Below are 17810 nucleotides of genomic sequence, written 5' to 3' on the forward strand. Positions count from 1 at the left end.
ACACATAGTAGAGGCAGCTGAACTTAAAAACTGCAACAATGTAATGTTTTTTGAAGCTAAGAAATATGAACATCTGTATCTTTATCTGGTACGTTGCCCAGACGGTCCGACGGCGAAGTTTCAAGTTTTCAACATACACACAATGAACGAAACGCGCTTTCTCGGTAACTGTACTAAAAACAGTCGACCAATCATGGTTTTCAGCAAAGAATTCTCTGTCGAGCCGCATTTAGGACTGCTCGAAGAAATGTTTGTACAAATTATAGGTTGTCCTAAATACCACCCTAAATCATCTCCATTTTTTGACCATATCCTTTCTTTTTTCTACCTCCAGGGAAAAATCCTTATTCGACATTACCAAATTATCAGCAAAAAGCTAGATAATGTCATTGCAAATCAAGAACTTAGAGAGATCGGTCCTCGACTCGTGCTTGAACCAATAAGAATTTTCTCTGGCTGCTTTGGCGGAGCCACTCTGTGGAAGAACCCAGATTATAAAACTCCTACCGCTCTTTCGATCGAGGCAAAAAAAAAACTTGCTGAGCAAGCCGAAACGAGCTAAACAAGAAAATGAATTTTTCTAATAAAATAATTTAAAATTGATTATTGATATATGCTAATCACAGTTATTGAGTTATTTCTAAAAGTGTTTCTTTACAAATTCGGTAATATGTATTGAAACAGTCGTTAGCTACTTTTCTTATAAACTTTTTGATTTGTTCAGTCGAAAAAGCAGCCTTTTCTTCAATAACGGCATCGTCAAAACTGAGCGCAATAAGTGCAAGCAAAGGATGTGAAATAGTTTTCGAATTCAACACATGGTCGAAGATTCTTTGCAATGTAAGCTTAGCAGACTCGTTTAATTCGTCGTAAATGGGGTTAGTTTTTTGTTGTAACTCAGAGAAAAACAATAAAAGTGATGCTCCCTTGACATTAGATTCCAGCTTTTCCAATAAAATGTAACGCGTCGATTCTAACTTGTCTTCTTGCACAGAAATGGTGTTGTCGTAATTGAGGGAACAGTCTAGCAAAAACAATATCAGTTTGAAAACATCAGCGAGTTCGTTGCAGTGTTCAATCTGAATATTTATCAACTGTGATATGGTGTCGCAATAATCCGAGTTAGCGTCTAAATTGGATTTCATGAGTTTGAAGAAGTAGTTATTGATGGAAAAAAAGTTGTAAGGGTTCGAAGAAACAAACAATTTGTTAATTGGAACTTCAGCTTTTTGTAGTCCTGATCCTGCGAAAATGTAAGCGAGTAAATTTTGTTGAACCGTCTCTGGCAAGAAATTCTTGATGTGCTCCAAACAGTACAAAACAGTGGTGAGTCTGCTACAAAGCGCGAGAGTCTTAATCGAGTCAGGCTGTTTGAAGAAGTCTGGGCTGATTGCTGATGCAGTAAGAATGACAAAGTCCAGGTGATAAAAGGGAATCAAAAAGTATGTGTAATCAGAAATACGTGTGTCGATCAAAGGGATGCTTGTGATGGAAGAGTAAGAAGAAACCTGAGATATAGTTTGGATAACAGTATTTGCCAAGTCGAAAATGGTTTTTTCCTGATTTTCTACTAAAAGCTTGGCTTTGACTGCAAAATAAGCTACTACCCAGTAATGATTATGTTTCAGCGAGATAGTATCGAATTCGTTGAAAGAGAAATACCTGGTGATTGTGTTAGAGTGGTAATTTCTAGCAGCATTTAAATAAGTTTCCGAACAGAAATTCAAACTTTCTTCTGAACACAAAAATTTGCGTACCTGAGTTTTGATACAGTCTATCTGAAAAACATCTGGTTCGGCCTGGAATTGGTTCTGTAAGTCTTTTGTACGTTCCAAAAAAGAAATATACAAGTGTATGGAACTGGAATTGTAAGACATGTTCTGTAAAAGGTATTTCGTCAAGCCGACATAGCGGTCAACAAGTAACAACTCAGGAAATTCGAAAGATTCCAGTTTAAGTTCGCAACCTATGGAAATGCATCTGTATAAAAGCTCGCTGTATTCTAAAAGCCATTTGTTGATTTGTTGCAGGTGTTTTTGGTTCTTAGTTTTGTTTGCGCTTGCAGAAATACACTCTTGGAAAAGAGTATACATGAAGACGTCGGTTTTGACTTCGTAATATTTTGGAAAAGCCACTAAACTTAACTGGAGAGCTATTTTAGCTGCAAATGAGTTTCGATGAGCTGTTTCGAGGAAGTCAATGGTAACAACTTGGACAAGTTTTTGGAAATCGTCGTTGTTGATTAACGAAATGATATTTTGATCGTCGTCGGAAAGAATCAAATGTTTTGTCAAAAACAAAAACAAATTAAGCGTAAGAGAATGAGCGGCATAATTTTTAGAGGCCAGAATTATCTTGTCAAACAAGAAGTTTACAAATCGTATGAAAATAGACTTATCTAGAGCGGAAACGGAACCACTAGAGTTGCAAAACAAGCAATCAATAACAAGTTTTGCTAAAGTAGAAGAATGCAAAGCAAATTGAACCAGGAGCCATAGGCAAGCGGAGATGCAGAGTTCGTTTTTAGAATAAATCAACCTTTTGCAAATCTCTGCAATAAATCCTACGCTAGACGTGTTCTGTCCCCAAAGAAGTAAGCTAGCCAAAGGATCGTCTGTGCGCATGTAGTTTATGTCTTCTGCATCCAGATTTTCTTGAATAAATGCGAGTTGATTTTCAGAATTGAGGTAGTCAAATAGAAAGTTGGACAAATCGTTACCTTTGTTTGCGTTATCAACAGTGATATTGTCGTCGTTTCGCTTCAAACATCGTAAAGCTCGCATTTTGTCGGAATATTCGTCTGCATCGAAGAAAAAGTCTCTCATAGTAATTGATTTTGTTTGTAGTTTTGACTCGCGGTGAATGAAAAAATTGTTACTTGATAAGTCAGATTTTTCAAGAATTGAGAATGTGCTTAGTCCAAACAAGTAAGCCATACAAATCAAACAATGCTCCTTAACTTTGGTAGAGTTGGCACTGGAAATGAGGAACAAAAGTTTTTCGTGTAGCTGAAGGTATGAAAATAGGTAGTGGTCGAATTTAACCAAGTCTACAACGATATTTTGGTTTAGGCAGTCTTTTGGAACTTGGCTGTCTTCAAATGCTGAAGGGGTGTATCGGTTTTGCAATATATTAGACAAAATGTTCAAAGAGATTAAAACCTGGCTTTCGTTTTGGCTAGCCAAGTATGTTATTAATTGCGGAATTGAACGGCTCTCTGTCTGTGAAGACGCGTGATTAAAAATTAACACACCAGCATCAGTATCATCGGGAGTCGAAAGCTCGCCTTCATAGGTAAATTTTAAATTATTTATGGCGCCAATGAAATTTGGCAACGATACTGAATTGTTCGAAGCGTTATCTGAAGTCCAACTTAGCTTCTGAACCGTTTCGACAAAGTCTAAGTCGAAGTCTTGCTCAATTCCGTTCTTGTTGAGATCTATTTTAAGTTTAATTACGTTTTCGTTAATAGTAATGGGTTCGTTAAAATCTGTTTTAGCAAAATAACTTTTAATTATATCTTCTCCACAATTTAAAGTGAGCTTGGATTTACAATATTCAGTGTTGTCAGTCTCGCTCAATTTGAATACAACGTCACCCACACACTCATCGCCTGATGAATCAGTAATATCTTCACAAGTCGTCGATGAAGCAAACAACTTGTTTGTTGAATCGTTGTCACATTTTTTACTATGGGCGTTCTCTTTCTCGCTTATCTTTGCTGACGAAAATTTATTTTTGGTTATCATAAATTATCATTAATAAACTAAATTATTTTTATTAGAAATATCTTGAAAAAGTTTTGAAATCAAAAATTACTACTGTCAAAAATAAATTCTTCGATCATTAATCTGTGGTAATAAAAAATTTAGTTATTTTTGCTAAAATAATGCATTTTAGAAGTGTTGTATGTTGATTCCGTCTTCAGATATTTCGTTAAGTTCCATTGTAGATTGCTTGTCTCATATTGACTCGACTATCCACGAAAAACTAGCGAAAAACTCGTTGCCGGAATGTCTGACTGTAATAGCAGATTCAATAAACATCTGTAATGAATCTTCATTATCTGTGGAAGAGTTTAGCTATTGTGTAAAGTACATTGAGAAACTAATATCCATATTGAACGAGTATTTATGTTTAGATTCGTTTTTATGGGCAGATCGAATATTTGAGCTGTACGTATCATCAATGCACAATTATTGCGTACTTTCGAGAGTATATATCCAGGGTTGCGTTCTAGCAGCTATTTTTCATTGGTTACTTGAAAAACCCGAATTATTTAAAGAACTTATTGCTACTTTTGCTAATGAAAAACTTGAAGGCAACGAAGAAAGCTTGTTGGACAACAACTCTAGCGAACGATTGAACAACGCAGAATCTGTTGTTTTAGACAACAAGCATAAGCTGATACTATACTACTTGGATCACTACAACAAATGCATGTCGCAAATTCAATCTCCGCATATTTCCCTGTATCTTCGAATGTTCATGACTGAAAAGTTTACAATCAAATTCAACGACATGAATCCACAATTGAAAGCAGAAGTAATGTATGATTATTTGCTGGACAATATCGCTACATGCTTGAAACAACTAGTTCGTCTCGAGTATTACAGTTTGAACGAAAATTTAGGCGGCATACGTAGGATAAACCATGTTTGGCTTTTGGAAAGCATTACGCGAATTTTCATTGGCAACTGCAAATCTATTCGTCAGTGGAATAATAGGTACTTGCCAGCTCTTCTACAACTTATTAAACAATCGAAAAACCTAAAGTCGATCGAGTTTATAGCGATGAGAATAGTAGAGTTTAGTGAATTTTTTCAGCTATTGTTTAGTGTGATCCAGCTTCTGGAGGTACTGCCTAGCGCTTGCTTACACAATGATTTCTTCGAAAAATTAACAGTGAGGTTGTTGGAAAAACAGGAAATAATGGATGAAACTCTAGCGTCGGACGAAGAAACTAAACAGGCCGAGCTTATCGCATGTGGGTGTTTAGAATTATTTAGGTACATCGAGGAAAATCTAGGCAAGCTTGCTGCCTATATTGAACAGTTCGTCAAAGACCCGTCAAACCCTCATCAAATAATCAATAATTGGGGTTACTATTTACGATTTTTGGAGTTTTGCTCTAAGCGAGGGTACAATACACTAAACGCTTTGACTAAGTTATTGTTTACGTTCTGTTGCTCGTTTGAGGAGCTCATTGAACATTACAATTTGACAGCCATTTTTAGAAACAATAATGCAGACGATGACCAAGAAATAGAGGATAAACCAGCAACTATGGATGAAGTTAACGCGGTCTGGAATGAAATACAGGAAAAAAACGCTCGAAGCGAAATCGTTAACTCGCTTGCCAATATGTGCAAAAACACGATTTCCAAGTTTGGCATAAAAGAAAAAAATATCGCAGAACTTATCGATCGCATTTTCCAATTTATTTACAAACCTGAATCTGAGGGCAGAATAATAGGAGCGATTATCGAAGGAATAGTGGAAAACAATATAGTCGCAGATGTAAGCATCTTGTTTGAAGTTATTAGCTTGCATATACAACCTGCTCAACTCGAAAAGCTATCGCTGTTGATTAATTCGTGTCATAATTTGCCTCTTCGCGAGCAGCAAAGAATGTTTTACTTGTTCAGCAGTATGCAAGAAATTTCCAGGTTTCAAAAGTTCGATTTATGTTCTGTGTATTATGACTTGGTTACGGCTTGGATAAAACTGATAGAACGTAATGTAGAAAAAATCGAATTTAATAGTCTGGAAAATAAAAGCCAAAAAGAAGAAGATAAGGGTTTTGAAATTAAACACGATAATACGTCTGATAATCAAGAATCAGATTTTACCGAAGTGTCTATTGCACAAAACCAAAATGAATGTTCCGATAATGCTGCATTTAAAAACCCAGTTAATGATGGTTATGACAGTTCTGGCGACGAAGAAATGCCAAAACAGACTGATAATAAACTCACATCGCTCGCAACTAATTCTACACGAAATTTGAGTGATAATGGTTCGCGTGATTCTGAGGCCTATTTGACAGAAGCCGAAGTTCAGCAAATAATAAAAGAATGTTCCAAATTAATTATCTTGATCGAAGACACGTGTCTCTCAAAAAGCATCAACTCTTGCATTTACGTAGCCAAAGTAGCGATGAGATATAACTATGAAAATATTGTCAAAACATTTTTATCCAGAGCTATTTATAACTTCGAAGCCCGTTTCTTAACGGTATCTGAAGAAATAGATATCATAAAAGGCTTTCTCGACTTGTTCACTTCTAACGATGTGAAAGTGCCGAGAGAAGACTTCCTCAACTACTTATCTCGAATTTACCACAAATGTAAAAGCTTGCTAAACGACGAAGACAAATGCTTCTTTATTGTTAAGTGTGCATTACTGTTATGGAAAAACAATTTTACAGAGGAAGTAGGCCAGTGTTTCGCTCAGTGTAGAATGATATTGGCTGAATCTTATTTTCCCAAGGAAAAATTGAAGGATAAACTACGCGAATTGTTTGTTGAAGCAAACTATTTGAAAACCGACTATGAATTGAAAAAAATGTTTGACGTTAATTAAGCTGTTAAACTTAAGGGCTTATCTGATGAACACTTTTTGTTTTCAGACTCGGAAGTTTGTCTGTCTTTAATGTATTTAATGTGTTCAACGAGGTTTTCGATTTTGTTTTTGCAGTTGCTGTAAGCGATATTTTCAAACTTGGACAATAATGCTTCTCCGCTGTTTGCCAAGAAGCAGTCTTCTATTTCGTTTTGGTTTTTAATTAAACCCGATAAAACAGAAAAAATTCTCGTTAGGTATTCGTTTTTCTTATCGTCATACGCGCTAAAGTCTTCTTCGCTGTGTTCTGCAAGTTTGTTCAGAATATCAGTAAGGAAATTTTTTTTGTAAAATTCCTGCTGTACTTCTGGATTGTTTGGAAGTATTAACGCTAAAAAGATGCAACAAGCGCGCTTAACTTCTTGGGTGTCGTTTTTGAAACAAGATATCAGATGATCTGTTAAACCGACTCTGCAAACATTTCTGGCTAGCTCAGGGCAAATGTCTAAGTAGTCTTGCAACGTGTTGAACGTGTCTATTTTTTCTTCATCAGTGCCGTTCACTATAACTTCTATGTGTTTAGGAATTTGTTTGTAAACATCGATGGTTTCGCTCATAAATTCATTCATAGCGTTTTGCAGGAACTCAAAGTCTTTTTTGCTGTAGGTAAACTTTTTCGACTCGGCCATATCGTTTTTTTTTGTGTGTTTGGTAGCCAGACCCAACAAACTGGTCAACTGAGTGAAGTCACACGTATCTTTAGACATGGCAATAGCAAAACAGCCGGAGTTTAAAGTCAAAATATATGTAAATAAATAAAAAAAAGCTAGAAAATTTTATCTAAGCTTTTTTCTAGTTAAAATGTATACTGACTCCAGTAATGTGGAATTTTGGGGAAAAAAAAACTTGATACATTAATTTTCAAAGGTATATTAGATGGAGCGTAGTTCGGGTTCATAAACAAGTGTTTTTTGCTGAGTATTGTTCTAAAAAGCGATCCAGATTGGAGTGTTTTAGCGTTGAAAGCGGTGACTCGTTCCAAATGCGAGTCGAAGAACCATTCTCTCCAGCAAAATACGTTGCAGTGTTCTTGCAAACATTCTAAGAGCAGTGGTGTAAATTCAAATACGTTGGGGAACAGATCCAAAATTTGGTTTAGGACCATCAAAAATTGCAAAAAAATCGGACTTTTTTGATTTGTTTTTTCTGAATGTACGCCATGTCTAGTGCGGAATTTGTGACCAAACCAGAGAAATTCACGTTCAATCAGCTCAAGCAGTCCGTTAGTTGTTCGAAATCTAGAATCCATTATCACACAACACAGACTAGCTAACTGCGCAGTTCTATCCCACCCATCACTGCAATGCACTAAAATATTTTTGCCGTTTTGCAGCAAATTCGCCATTTTTACGGAAGCATTTAGAATCATAGACAAGTTTTTAAACCATTGGGACGATAATATCGTGGGCAGCAGCGAATCATGTAGGTTTTTAATTAAGACAATGCCTGATTCGCTATGTTTTTCGTACTTTATAGAAGCAATGCAGCTATTCATAGCTTTAAATGCATTGTTCACTTTGTGAATATTGTTTATCGATGCGAAATCAATTTCGCAACCGAAGTAATTTATGATTGTGTCTTCGTACCCCGCGCCTTTGAATTTGCACGCAAAAGCGTTGGTAAACGGCCTAGCGTCAATGATATAGCAAGGAGAAGACTGGTTGGGATGTAATTTGTACTTTACCAGCTGTTCATCTTCAATACATCTGCGGTCGTTAAAACTCGCAAGCGGTTGGCTCGATCTCCATAAACTAGCATGTTTGGTTCGGTAAGACATTAAAGGTAATCGGCCGTTAGACCTAAAGTTTGCAATTTCAACGATTTCTTCGTTAGTCAGCTCAGCTCCTCCGAAAGGCAAATAGTCAGGATACGTAGGACAAAGTTCAAACGATTTATTAATTTCCGAGAAGATAGGTCCGTCGAAATACTGAATAGATTTATAATACGTTGGAGCGTCAAACAAGACGTAAATCGATTCATCAGCATCCTTATTGTTATTTAAGCTGCTGTCAGACGTGCTGAAAACGTCAAAGCAAACTGATAATTTCTTCACAGCGTTAATCAATTCTATTTCTTTTTTGTATACTACATTGGAACGAAGAATAATATTAAACTCGCGAAAATGTTTGAGATCAATAACAAAACCATGCGGTTGCATTGAATCGGGTAGATTAAAAAAGTTCTCGTGGTTCTTGTCAAACAGTATTTCTACATGTATCTTGACCAAGTTTCCGTGAAATATTGAATACAGCCCAGTATCGATCATGTTCTTAATAAACTCTTTTTCACGTTCATCTTTATAGTCATGAAACCGAAAGATTATTCGAAAGTTTGTTGCGATAAAGTCGCAGTCTATAGAGTGGGTCTCGCCATCTTTTTTTTTGTCGCGTGGTGATCCAGCATTAGCACTGGTGTTATAATCGTTAGACTCTATAATTTTATTTTCTAGCGACGAGTCGTGTTTGTCGATCGAGAATTTGTTACGCGGCAGGATTGATTTAGTGGACATCTTGCAATCTCTGAACGTATGAATAACCTGTTCATTTTGAACAAAATATAACCCGTACTCACTATTGTACTTAAAATCAAATAATAAATTGACTGGTAACTTTAAAAATTCATCGTGCTGACTTTTTGAAATTTTGTAATAAGTTGGCTCTTTGGCATCGGACCTCGGAACAGAGCGACCTTGGATAGATCTAATGATAATAAGTTGGCTGTTAGAGTTAGTTCCAGACAAATTGAAATCTTTAATTACTTTAGCAGCAGTTTGCGCTATGTTGATTGTGGGAGCTAGATATTTTTGGGTATCAACGTGGGAAACAGCCGTGGTGAGTTTCGAAAACCAGGAATCAACTTCTTTTGAAGCGTTGAGGGGGCTGGACAATGTTGTCTTGCTGAGAAAAACTTTGGATGTTGCATTTTTTGACTCGTTTACTGCAAAGGGATTTCGGACTTTTGGTTTTTTCAAATCATTTCTTTTTTCCATAAAAGGTGAACTGAAAAAATCAAAAAAAAACTTTATAAAATTTTAATGAACCATTTTTTTAATAAACAAATAATGATAATCTAGAAATCTGATCAAATAACATAGAATGATTTTTTGCCAAAGTGTTCTCGATCAGTGCAAATTTTATTGAATAACCAATTGAGACGCATTTGTTTATCCAACGATCTATGAGATTAGTTCCATCTTTATGGTTGGTGATGCACACATTAGTATCATGTAAAAATGAGGCTTCCGTCAAAGAGCCCGACCTTCCCATGGTGAAGCTTTCTTTGGAAGCCGGAAGTAAGCCGTTTGGCGCTGAGATAGAAAACTATTTGGACGATTTCATTATAAAACTGTTGCAGAGACACGAGGTGCTACTAAACGCATCTAAAAATAAGTTTGACAAAGACCTAGGCGACGCTAAAAATAAAGTAGACCAGCTCATAACTCTGCAGTTCAATAAGCTAACAATGAATGGGTCTCCCCAGAATATGCATGGAACGACGGCTAAAAACAGTAAAAGTTTGAGAAAAACCAATAAAAAGACAAATTCAAAAACAGGAAGATCGATGTCTGGCACTGAGGAGATCATGCTGAACGATGAAAAACTCACTTTTTTCACGGATAAGTTATCAAGCACAAAAGGCAGTCCACAGGCCCGCCAACTAGGCGGAGTTATTAATGGAATTAAAAAAATGGCGAACCAGAAAGCGCCTGCCGCGTTTTTGGTACAGGTGGAACCTGCTAAAATTGATAGAGCTAAACTGCTTAATCAAATAAAAACAGTATTTTCTGAATTCGACAAATACTTAATCAAGTACGAAAAGTCTTTAGACAAGAATTTTGATACACTATTAGCTAGTTTTGAAAAGCACCTGTTAGACATATTGACTATTTTTGTGGAAGCGAAAAGCAGTGAATTTAAAAAATCTGCTAACAGACACCAGATAGAGAGAAAACTTTTATCATCAGATAACGTAAAACCCCAAAGACATTTAAGTGAATACAGTCCTGACGACTTAATTGTGGCGATATCCCCCATACAAGACACGTCAGCTTCCATTGGATCATATCTAAACAAATGGATAATGTTGATAATCCAAAATACAAGTAACCTATTTCAGACAAACTTGGTGATGTGCAATAACTTAATGGACATTATGCTGGAGTACACGAGAAAAAAGTTAACAGAAGAGTTAATCAAAACAATGATTGATAGCGAGTAGTCTTTTTTTTCATTTTAGTTTAATTTTTTACAGTATTATTGCACCAAAAAAAAACCTGCTGGTAGTCCAATGTCTATTCAGTATCTAAGTCAAGATGTTGAGCTTGCAAAGTGGTATGTGTACACAATATTAGCCATTACTTTTCTTATTTTTTTGGCTTTATTTTGCATAACCATATTTTTCAGCAGTTTGTCCAAAGAAAGTTTCACTCTTAAAAATTCTACGTATGTGTGTATTCTGTTTGGAGCGTCTTATCACTCGTTGAACAAGTCTAATGATTGGATATCACGGTTAATCACGTCTACTTATTTGCATTTAAATTTGTTTCACTTTGCGTCAAATATGCTTTCGTTTCTCGCGTCAGTTTACCAGTTAAACTACCATTGTAACGAACCGGTGTTTTTTATTTATTGCTACCCAATAATAATTTTAGGTTCGATATTTGGTTCCTTGCACAGCTATTTCTTAGATTTCAATCTTTCCTCGTTTGGGCTGGGCGCTTCCGGAGGTTCTATGGCTTTGAACTCTTACGTCGTTACCTTTTTGATTTTTTCGCAGTACAATAATTTCAATACGGAAATCACACCTACGTTTTTGTACAACATAATAAACACGATTGTGCAGTGCACGCCACTGGCATCCATCGGCTCAGACCTGAAAATTAACTATAAGTCTCACTTAAGTGGACTGATTACAGGTGTGATTTGCTATTTCACGGTAGAGTTCGTTGTGAAGCACTCGATTTTAAGTTTGTCCACTCATATCAAGATTCTAAAATATTTTACTATAATTAACTACATCGTTTTGATTGTTGCGTTTATGGATATTATAAGGCAATACAAAAAATCCAATAGTAACCGGCAATATGAAGTTCATGCACAGTTCTTGAAACTTAATACGATAAAGTTAAACAAAAAGTTTTATAAAAGCAAAGGCTGCAATGACAGAAATTCTATCGGCGAATATGAGTTGTTGAACGAACGCTACAATCATAACACAGAAAAGTTTTGGACAGACCATGCAAGATTGGTGACATACGACAAAATAGAAGACTACTGCTCGATAGCTGTGCCAGAAGAAGACCGCGTTAGCGACGTTCAGAGCATTTAACGATTAATTAGCTTATTAAATTGCGCTAATAATCCTCAACCTTCATGTCTGCAATTCCTAAAAAAATGTTTTGGTCTTCATTTCGCTCATAAAATTCCTTTGTAAGGTTCGCATCTTCTTTTGTTTTTTGTTCGTTTGGCTTTCCGGGGTTGGAAAAGAATAAAAGTTCGTCTCCTATAGAACCAATGTGCGATAAATCTGCACAGTCGTCCAGTATAAGCGTGAAAGGCAAATTAGTCCCTTCTGTGTACCCTTTCAACTGTTGCAAAACGAACAATAGAATTTGTTTGTTTTTTTCGTCTTTACTATCTCCTAAAATTAATTTAAACTTATCAATAATTTCATCGTGGATTCTGACTAAAAGCCCTTCGATGGTCGTAAAAACACCGCCAAGTGTTCCAGGTTCAAGATCGAGTTCCAGCGAGGGTAGGCTGATAGACGCAGAATCACTTTTTAAAATATCTCTTGATAAGTCTTCTATACATGTTACATTTAACGTCCACTTGGCACCTTTGTCGCCGTATTGTGCAGTGGGCTTTACTTCGTTAGACTTGTAACCACAGTGGTCACATAAAAACGACATAATCAGACATTTTCGGAACCCTGGTATGTCGATTTCCATCATTTTTACTTTTCCCGCTTTACCGCATTGACTGCAACTTTCGACAAAAACGAATAAATCGTCGTCGTTAGGGAGATCAAACTCAGTAGTTACCTTATAGCTAGTTTTAGATTTTGGTCGTAAATAGTCAGGTAGCGAAGCACCTTGCTTATCCTCATTTTTGACTAAGCTCTTGTCTTTGGTGGCGTATCCCATGCTTGCGTTCATTTCGTCTGTGCGTTCGTACAGCTCAGTTTCAAGCACACTGGTACTTTCTTCGTTGAAATTCGGCTCTATCTGTGAATTTCCACTAGGATCGTCGATTTCTAGCACAAATGGCACGAATGTTTCTTCTGACAATAAACCTCCGAGCCGACTGACGAAGTCGTCGATTTTTTTAGCGGTTTCGGGGTCAACTTCGCGTCTGGCCTCCTGATTTAGCATTAAATCTTCGCAGACACTGTTTATAAGTCCTTCTATTGTTGTTACTAAGCCATTACGCTTTTTCACCGGGGCAGAAAACTCAAACGTGGGAATTGAAAAATTCGCAAAATCTGACAGAACTATTTGTCTGTAAATGTCTTTTATGCCGTTGACGTGGAATTTCTGTTTCACCCCTTTTTCTTGAATTTCCGAAAGTCCTTCAGTAGTGTTGTTTTTGTAAAAGCAGTGAGGACATTCAAATGACGAGATCAGAAACGTACGGAAAAACGGAATTTCTATGGGTAATAGTTTGGTAGTTCCTTTTTTAAAACATTTCATGCAAAGTGACTCAATGATAGTTGTTTTACCTGCTTCTGCAATCATTTTTTATACTGAAAAGTTGTAATAGGTCCTAACTAATTTAATAAATAATTCGAAAAATTTTCTTTTCTTATCGGAAAAGAAATTTCATCATCTTTAAACAAAAAATAAACTAATCATTATTTTGAAGAATTTCGTGAACAACAAAGTGAATATTTTGAACGGTGGTTTTCGTTAAGTTGTATTACCACGTAACTTGCACTTATTTCACGTATCTTTAAATGTTTCAAGAAAAGCTATGGCTAATATATGTGTTTTATAATCTGTTCAGAGATGTAACTTTATATAGGTATCATAGATTGGTGGCTTTTATTTTAGGCTTAAAGTTTTCTTTCAGAAACGTAAAACAAACAAATATAGAACTACTTTTGCCGATCCACGCGAATGAGTTTAAGTTCTACACTATTAAACTATTTGAACTTCAAATTCAGAAAGCGTGGGAAACGAAACAGAAAAAACATGACTCAATATTTACTTCATGGATAAAAAAAAAAATAGCTAGTTTACTCGCTAATGTCTATAACAAACTGTATTTTTCAGGGCAAAATACATTTTTTAAAACGATTCATTTCCTCGTGTTTACAAAATCCAAACAACTAATTTTCAAGTTGAGTTTTAATTCCATCCGCAACGCAAAGGTTAAAGTAAATTTTTTCAATCTTAATCTTAAGTTCCGTGTTACGTTTAATCTCCTTGATCACGAGCTATCTTTTCGCAAACTAAATGTTGAAGCAAGATTGAAGTCCAGTGTATTCGATTACGTTTTGCAGGTTCCGAGCGAAGAAATTGAAAACTTTAAGAAAGAATTTCATTCGCAACTACTTTCGCAGTTTAAAAATTTAAACTGCAAATTGCTAATTAAGAGTGCATCCGTTGAGATTAACGGTATTAAAGAACTAAAAGAATTCAATTTTAACATCCCAGTCTTCACTGTATATAGCAAGTTCGTAAATGCGAATGTTAACAATATTAATGTCGCTTATCGAAAAGAGTTAAAGGATAAGACTGTTATCAAATTTGATCTTAATAACATTAGTATTGCTGAAACTATAGAGACATTGCCACTGTTAGTTTTGCAAAATGTCAGTTCTGATGTGGAGAACTACGGCAAGTTTATTTTGATTCTTAAGTTGAACTGTGCAAAAGCCGGCATTAGTCTAGCAAGGTTAGGTAGCATGGTTCAGAACGCACAATCTTTTTGCTTAAATATTGACGCAAAAAAAATTATAGAAAGCTTGAATCGGAAGGGTTTAAACTATGATAAAGCTCATAGCTTAGTTTTAAAGTTAGCAAACGTTCAGCTTGACGAATTCAACTTTGACAACTTTTTAGCTTTAAGAAGTCTGAGTGTTAAGTTCAGCGAGTCAACCACTTTAATAAGGCTGATTTCTTTCGGCTTAGCGGTTCCAGGGTTAAAATTCGAGCTGCAAGATGTTGCTATTTTAAAATGTACGGGAAATGCAGAATTGCCTGATGTGGACCAGCAGGTCGAACTTATTGAAAAATTAAACGAATTTTGCCAGAAAAACAACGTTCTAGATGTAGCCACATGCACAAGAGGTTACTCGCACAAGAGTTTTAAGTTTAGGGTTAATGCAAACGAACTGTTGTCAAATTTAACTGGAATATTATCAAGTGTCAGTTATTTAACGCATGTGTTTTTGAATGAAAACCAAATACAAACTCTAATCAAGATCGTAAAAAGCGTTCAACCACTGACAAAAGAGTTGCTTGGAACTGAAATTCTTATAACAAAAAAATGTGATATTCTTTTACCAGGGGGTATGGCTAATATCACGATAAAAGACGTCGAAACGGTTTTTTTAAATTCCTGTTTATTGTTGTTTTTGCCTCTTTTCTCGTTGGAAATCGATAACCGGAACCAAACCATCAATAAAAATTACACCTTCAAATACAATATTTCAAATCTTACGGTGAACAGCTTGCATTTTATCTACTTATTCAAGATTCACGGGGAAAGCATGGGTCTTCCTACCCATATATTATGGGTTAAATTGAATTCAGTGCTGATGTTTCCAATAATAAACAGCATAATTAAAATTACTTTGAGCGAAGCAACTTCGAAATTAGATTACGGAACGCTTAAAACGCTTATATCCAATCCAGCTTCGTCCGACCATTTAAACGAAATTCTGATTAATAAAATTTTAGAAACCTCAGCCTTGAAAATCCAAACTTTCTACTCAGAATACAGCTTGACATTCACGTTGGTATCAACAAATCTGATCGAGCTTGACGACCCGCGGAATCTAATACACCTCATTGAGGATTACCATGTTCCAAAGTTCCGCCGGCTGATCGCAGATGCTTCAGCTTTGTCCAAAAAATTGAAGTTAGTAGAGAAAGCAGATAAGAACCAAGACGCACTCCAAGTGCGTTTCAACATTGCTAAAGATGATAGCGTGATAGTGAGCACTCGCAAAGACTTTAAGGTGTTCAACATAATGGTCGTTTCGAATTTACTTTTAAACGTAAATACCCAACTTTCTACTGTGTCATTTGGGTCAGATATGAAAATTGTTCTGGACAAACTGGTGTTGAGTTTTGAAGAAATCTTTTTGTTTTACTCAGTTCAAAACAAAGAAAGCGTGGTGAACATAAACTTGATTGAAATTTCTAAGTTCCACGCAGAGTACAGCAAACTGCCTGAAGGCGAATCGAGCAAGTTTTTTCGTCACTTTGTGAAACTCAGAAATTGTACTCCGTACAACGTTCTGCTTCCTCACGAGACGGGATGGCTAATACTGAAAGAGTCTGTTGTTGAAACCGTCAACATTTACGAAAAGAGGCTGTTTTTCAAGAATAAGAAAAACAAAAAAATAGAACTCTTAAAGTTAATCAATTTGAGTGGCAAGATAGAACATGTTGATGTCAGCAAAAAAATAAAAATTGATATTAAGTGTGTAAATACGCCCAGTTCAGAGGTAGAGATTGTGTTTACAGTTATGAGTGACATAAAAACATTATTTACAAACCAATACAAGCCTCGAACTAGAGTTGTTTTGATTTCACTCGACATAATCGAGAACGTTTCGATAAAAGGCCGTTTTTTGACGAAGTCTGTGTGTGAGTTAATCGTTAAGCATAACAGCTTTGACGAAACTAAAACGGAGCTGACGAACGAGAAAAATTTGTTTCTCATTCCGATGGTCAATTTAGAAGCGCTATCGTTCAATCACTTGACAATCAACATTGTTGACGTTTCGAATCAAGTAATTCCAATTGAACCTCTTTTCGTCAGTGCAAGAATAATGAACAGTTCATTGTTTTTTCAAACAAGTGACTACGTAATCGTTAAATCTGGCACGTCGTTACCGAAAAACTTCGTCTTTATTTGGAACAAAGAGACAATTGTTGAAGATAATTATGTCACATTTGAAGAATTAAGAAACTTTAGTTTGTTCGACAAGGAATCTAAACTGACATACCGTTGTTTTGACAGTTTAGCATTAAGTCTTGGCATGAAACTCTATAGGCTGCATCTAACGCTAAATTCAAACGATAAGGACATGATTGGGCGAAAAACGATGAACTTGCTGCACAATGTCAGTATAAGGTGCGATCTTGACTGTGAAACTCAAATCCCGACGTTTCACATCGAAAAGATTATTGCTGGCAAATGCCAACTGGATTATCTTGATCGTGGCTGTAATGAAACAGTCGATAATAAACTTTGCTTGGTAAATAAAACCAAAGTTTCTTTTTTTGTATCAATTAACAGAACGACAATAGTGACTCTTACAAACTACATCCATATTGATGCAGCTTTGTTTGAAATGAAATTTTTTCAGCTTTTAGACGAAAATGGCCACGTGTTGTATTCAGCTCAATCAAATGAATTCCCTTCAGGATACTTCCACACGGATAATAAGCAATACTGTTTAAGGTTTTCCGCTAAGAAAAGTTTGCAAGTGATAATATCAGAACTTTTTTTTGAGCAGCCTTCTGAGCTGCTAAATGTCAATTCTTTTCAACGGTTAGGTAGTACTGGTACCGACGCTGTAGATGAAACCGTGTACCTAAACAAACTAAAAAAATCAATTTCTGTATCTGAGAAAACTTTCGTTTTTTCTATTTCAATTGAAAATATAAAACTGGATAATCTGGATATAATTCAGCAAGTTCAGTTGCGCTGTAAATTTTTCGACGTGTTATTCAAAGCTTTGACAGGCGTAAAACCAAACAAAAATTTAAACGACACAGAATTCGTTGACAAAAAACTTGTTAATAGCAAAGAACAGTCAGGTGCTTACGTCCTCTACAGAATTGCAAAATGCAGCTTCTTTGAAATTCAGTTGGATTGTGTCTTTCCTACAGACGAGGATATCGCCATAGCAAACTTTAACTGTAACGCTTTCGTGGATACGTCTGTTGGCAACTTTTTGTTGTTTAAGCTCTATAATATAGTGCTAACACCACCAAAGTCCATTAA

General features: G+C 35.9%; 2 protein-coding genes across 2 annotated transcripts; both read right to left on the minus strand.

Annotated features, from left to right (window-relative positions):
- Nucleotides 1-7780: 7780 nt before the first annotated feature.
- On the minus strand, nucleotides 7781-8890 carry LOC142598120 (phosphatidylinositol-3,5-bisphosphate 3-phosphatase MTMR2-like; the record flags this gene model as incomplete). Its single annotated transcript, XM_075735078.1, has 2 exons — nucleotides 8309-8890; nucleotides 7781-8092 (listed from the first exon to the last, which is right to left on the minus strand). Coding segments are annotated over exons 1-2 (894 nt in total), but the record flags the coding sequence as incomplete, so codon positions are not given.
- Nucleotides 8891-11977: 3087 nt separating this feature from the next.
- LOC142598124 (uncharacterized) lies at nucleotides 11978-12577 on the minus strand. Its single transcript, XM_075735082.1, has one exon. It carries the CDS (start codon nucleotides 12575-12577, stop codon nucleotides 11978-11980), a length of 600 nt encoding a protein of 199 aa, XP_075591197.1.
- Nucleotides 12578-17810: the final 5233 nt, after the last annotated feature.

Source organism: Dermatophagoides farinae, unplaced genomic scaffold (assembly GCF_024713945.1).
Source record: "Dermatophagoides farinae isolate YC_2012a unplaced genomic scaffold, ASM2471394v1 contig8, whole genome shotgun sequence".
NCBI lineage: Eukaryota > Metazoa > Arthropoda > Arachnida > Sarcoptiformes > Pyroglyphidae > Dermatophagoides > Dermatophagoides farinae.

Coding starts and splice junctions, on each gene's coding strand:
- LOC142598124 (XM_075735082.1), bottom strand. CDS start 12,577: ATGATGGAAATCGACATACCAGGGTTCCGAAAATGTCTGATTATGTCG.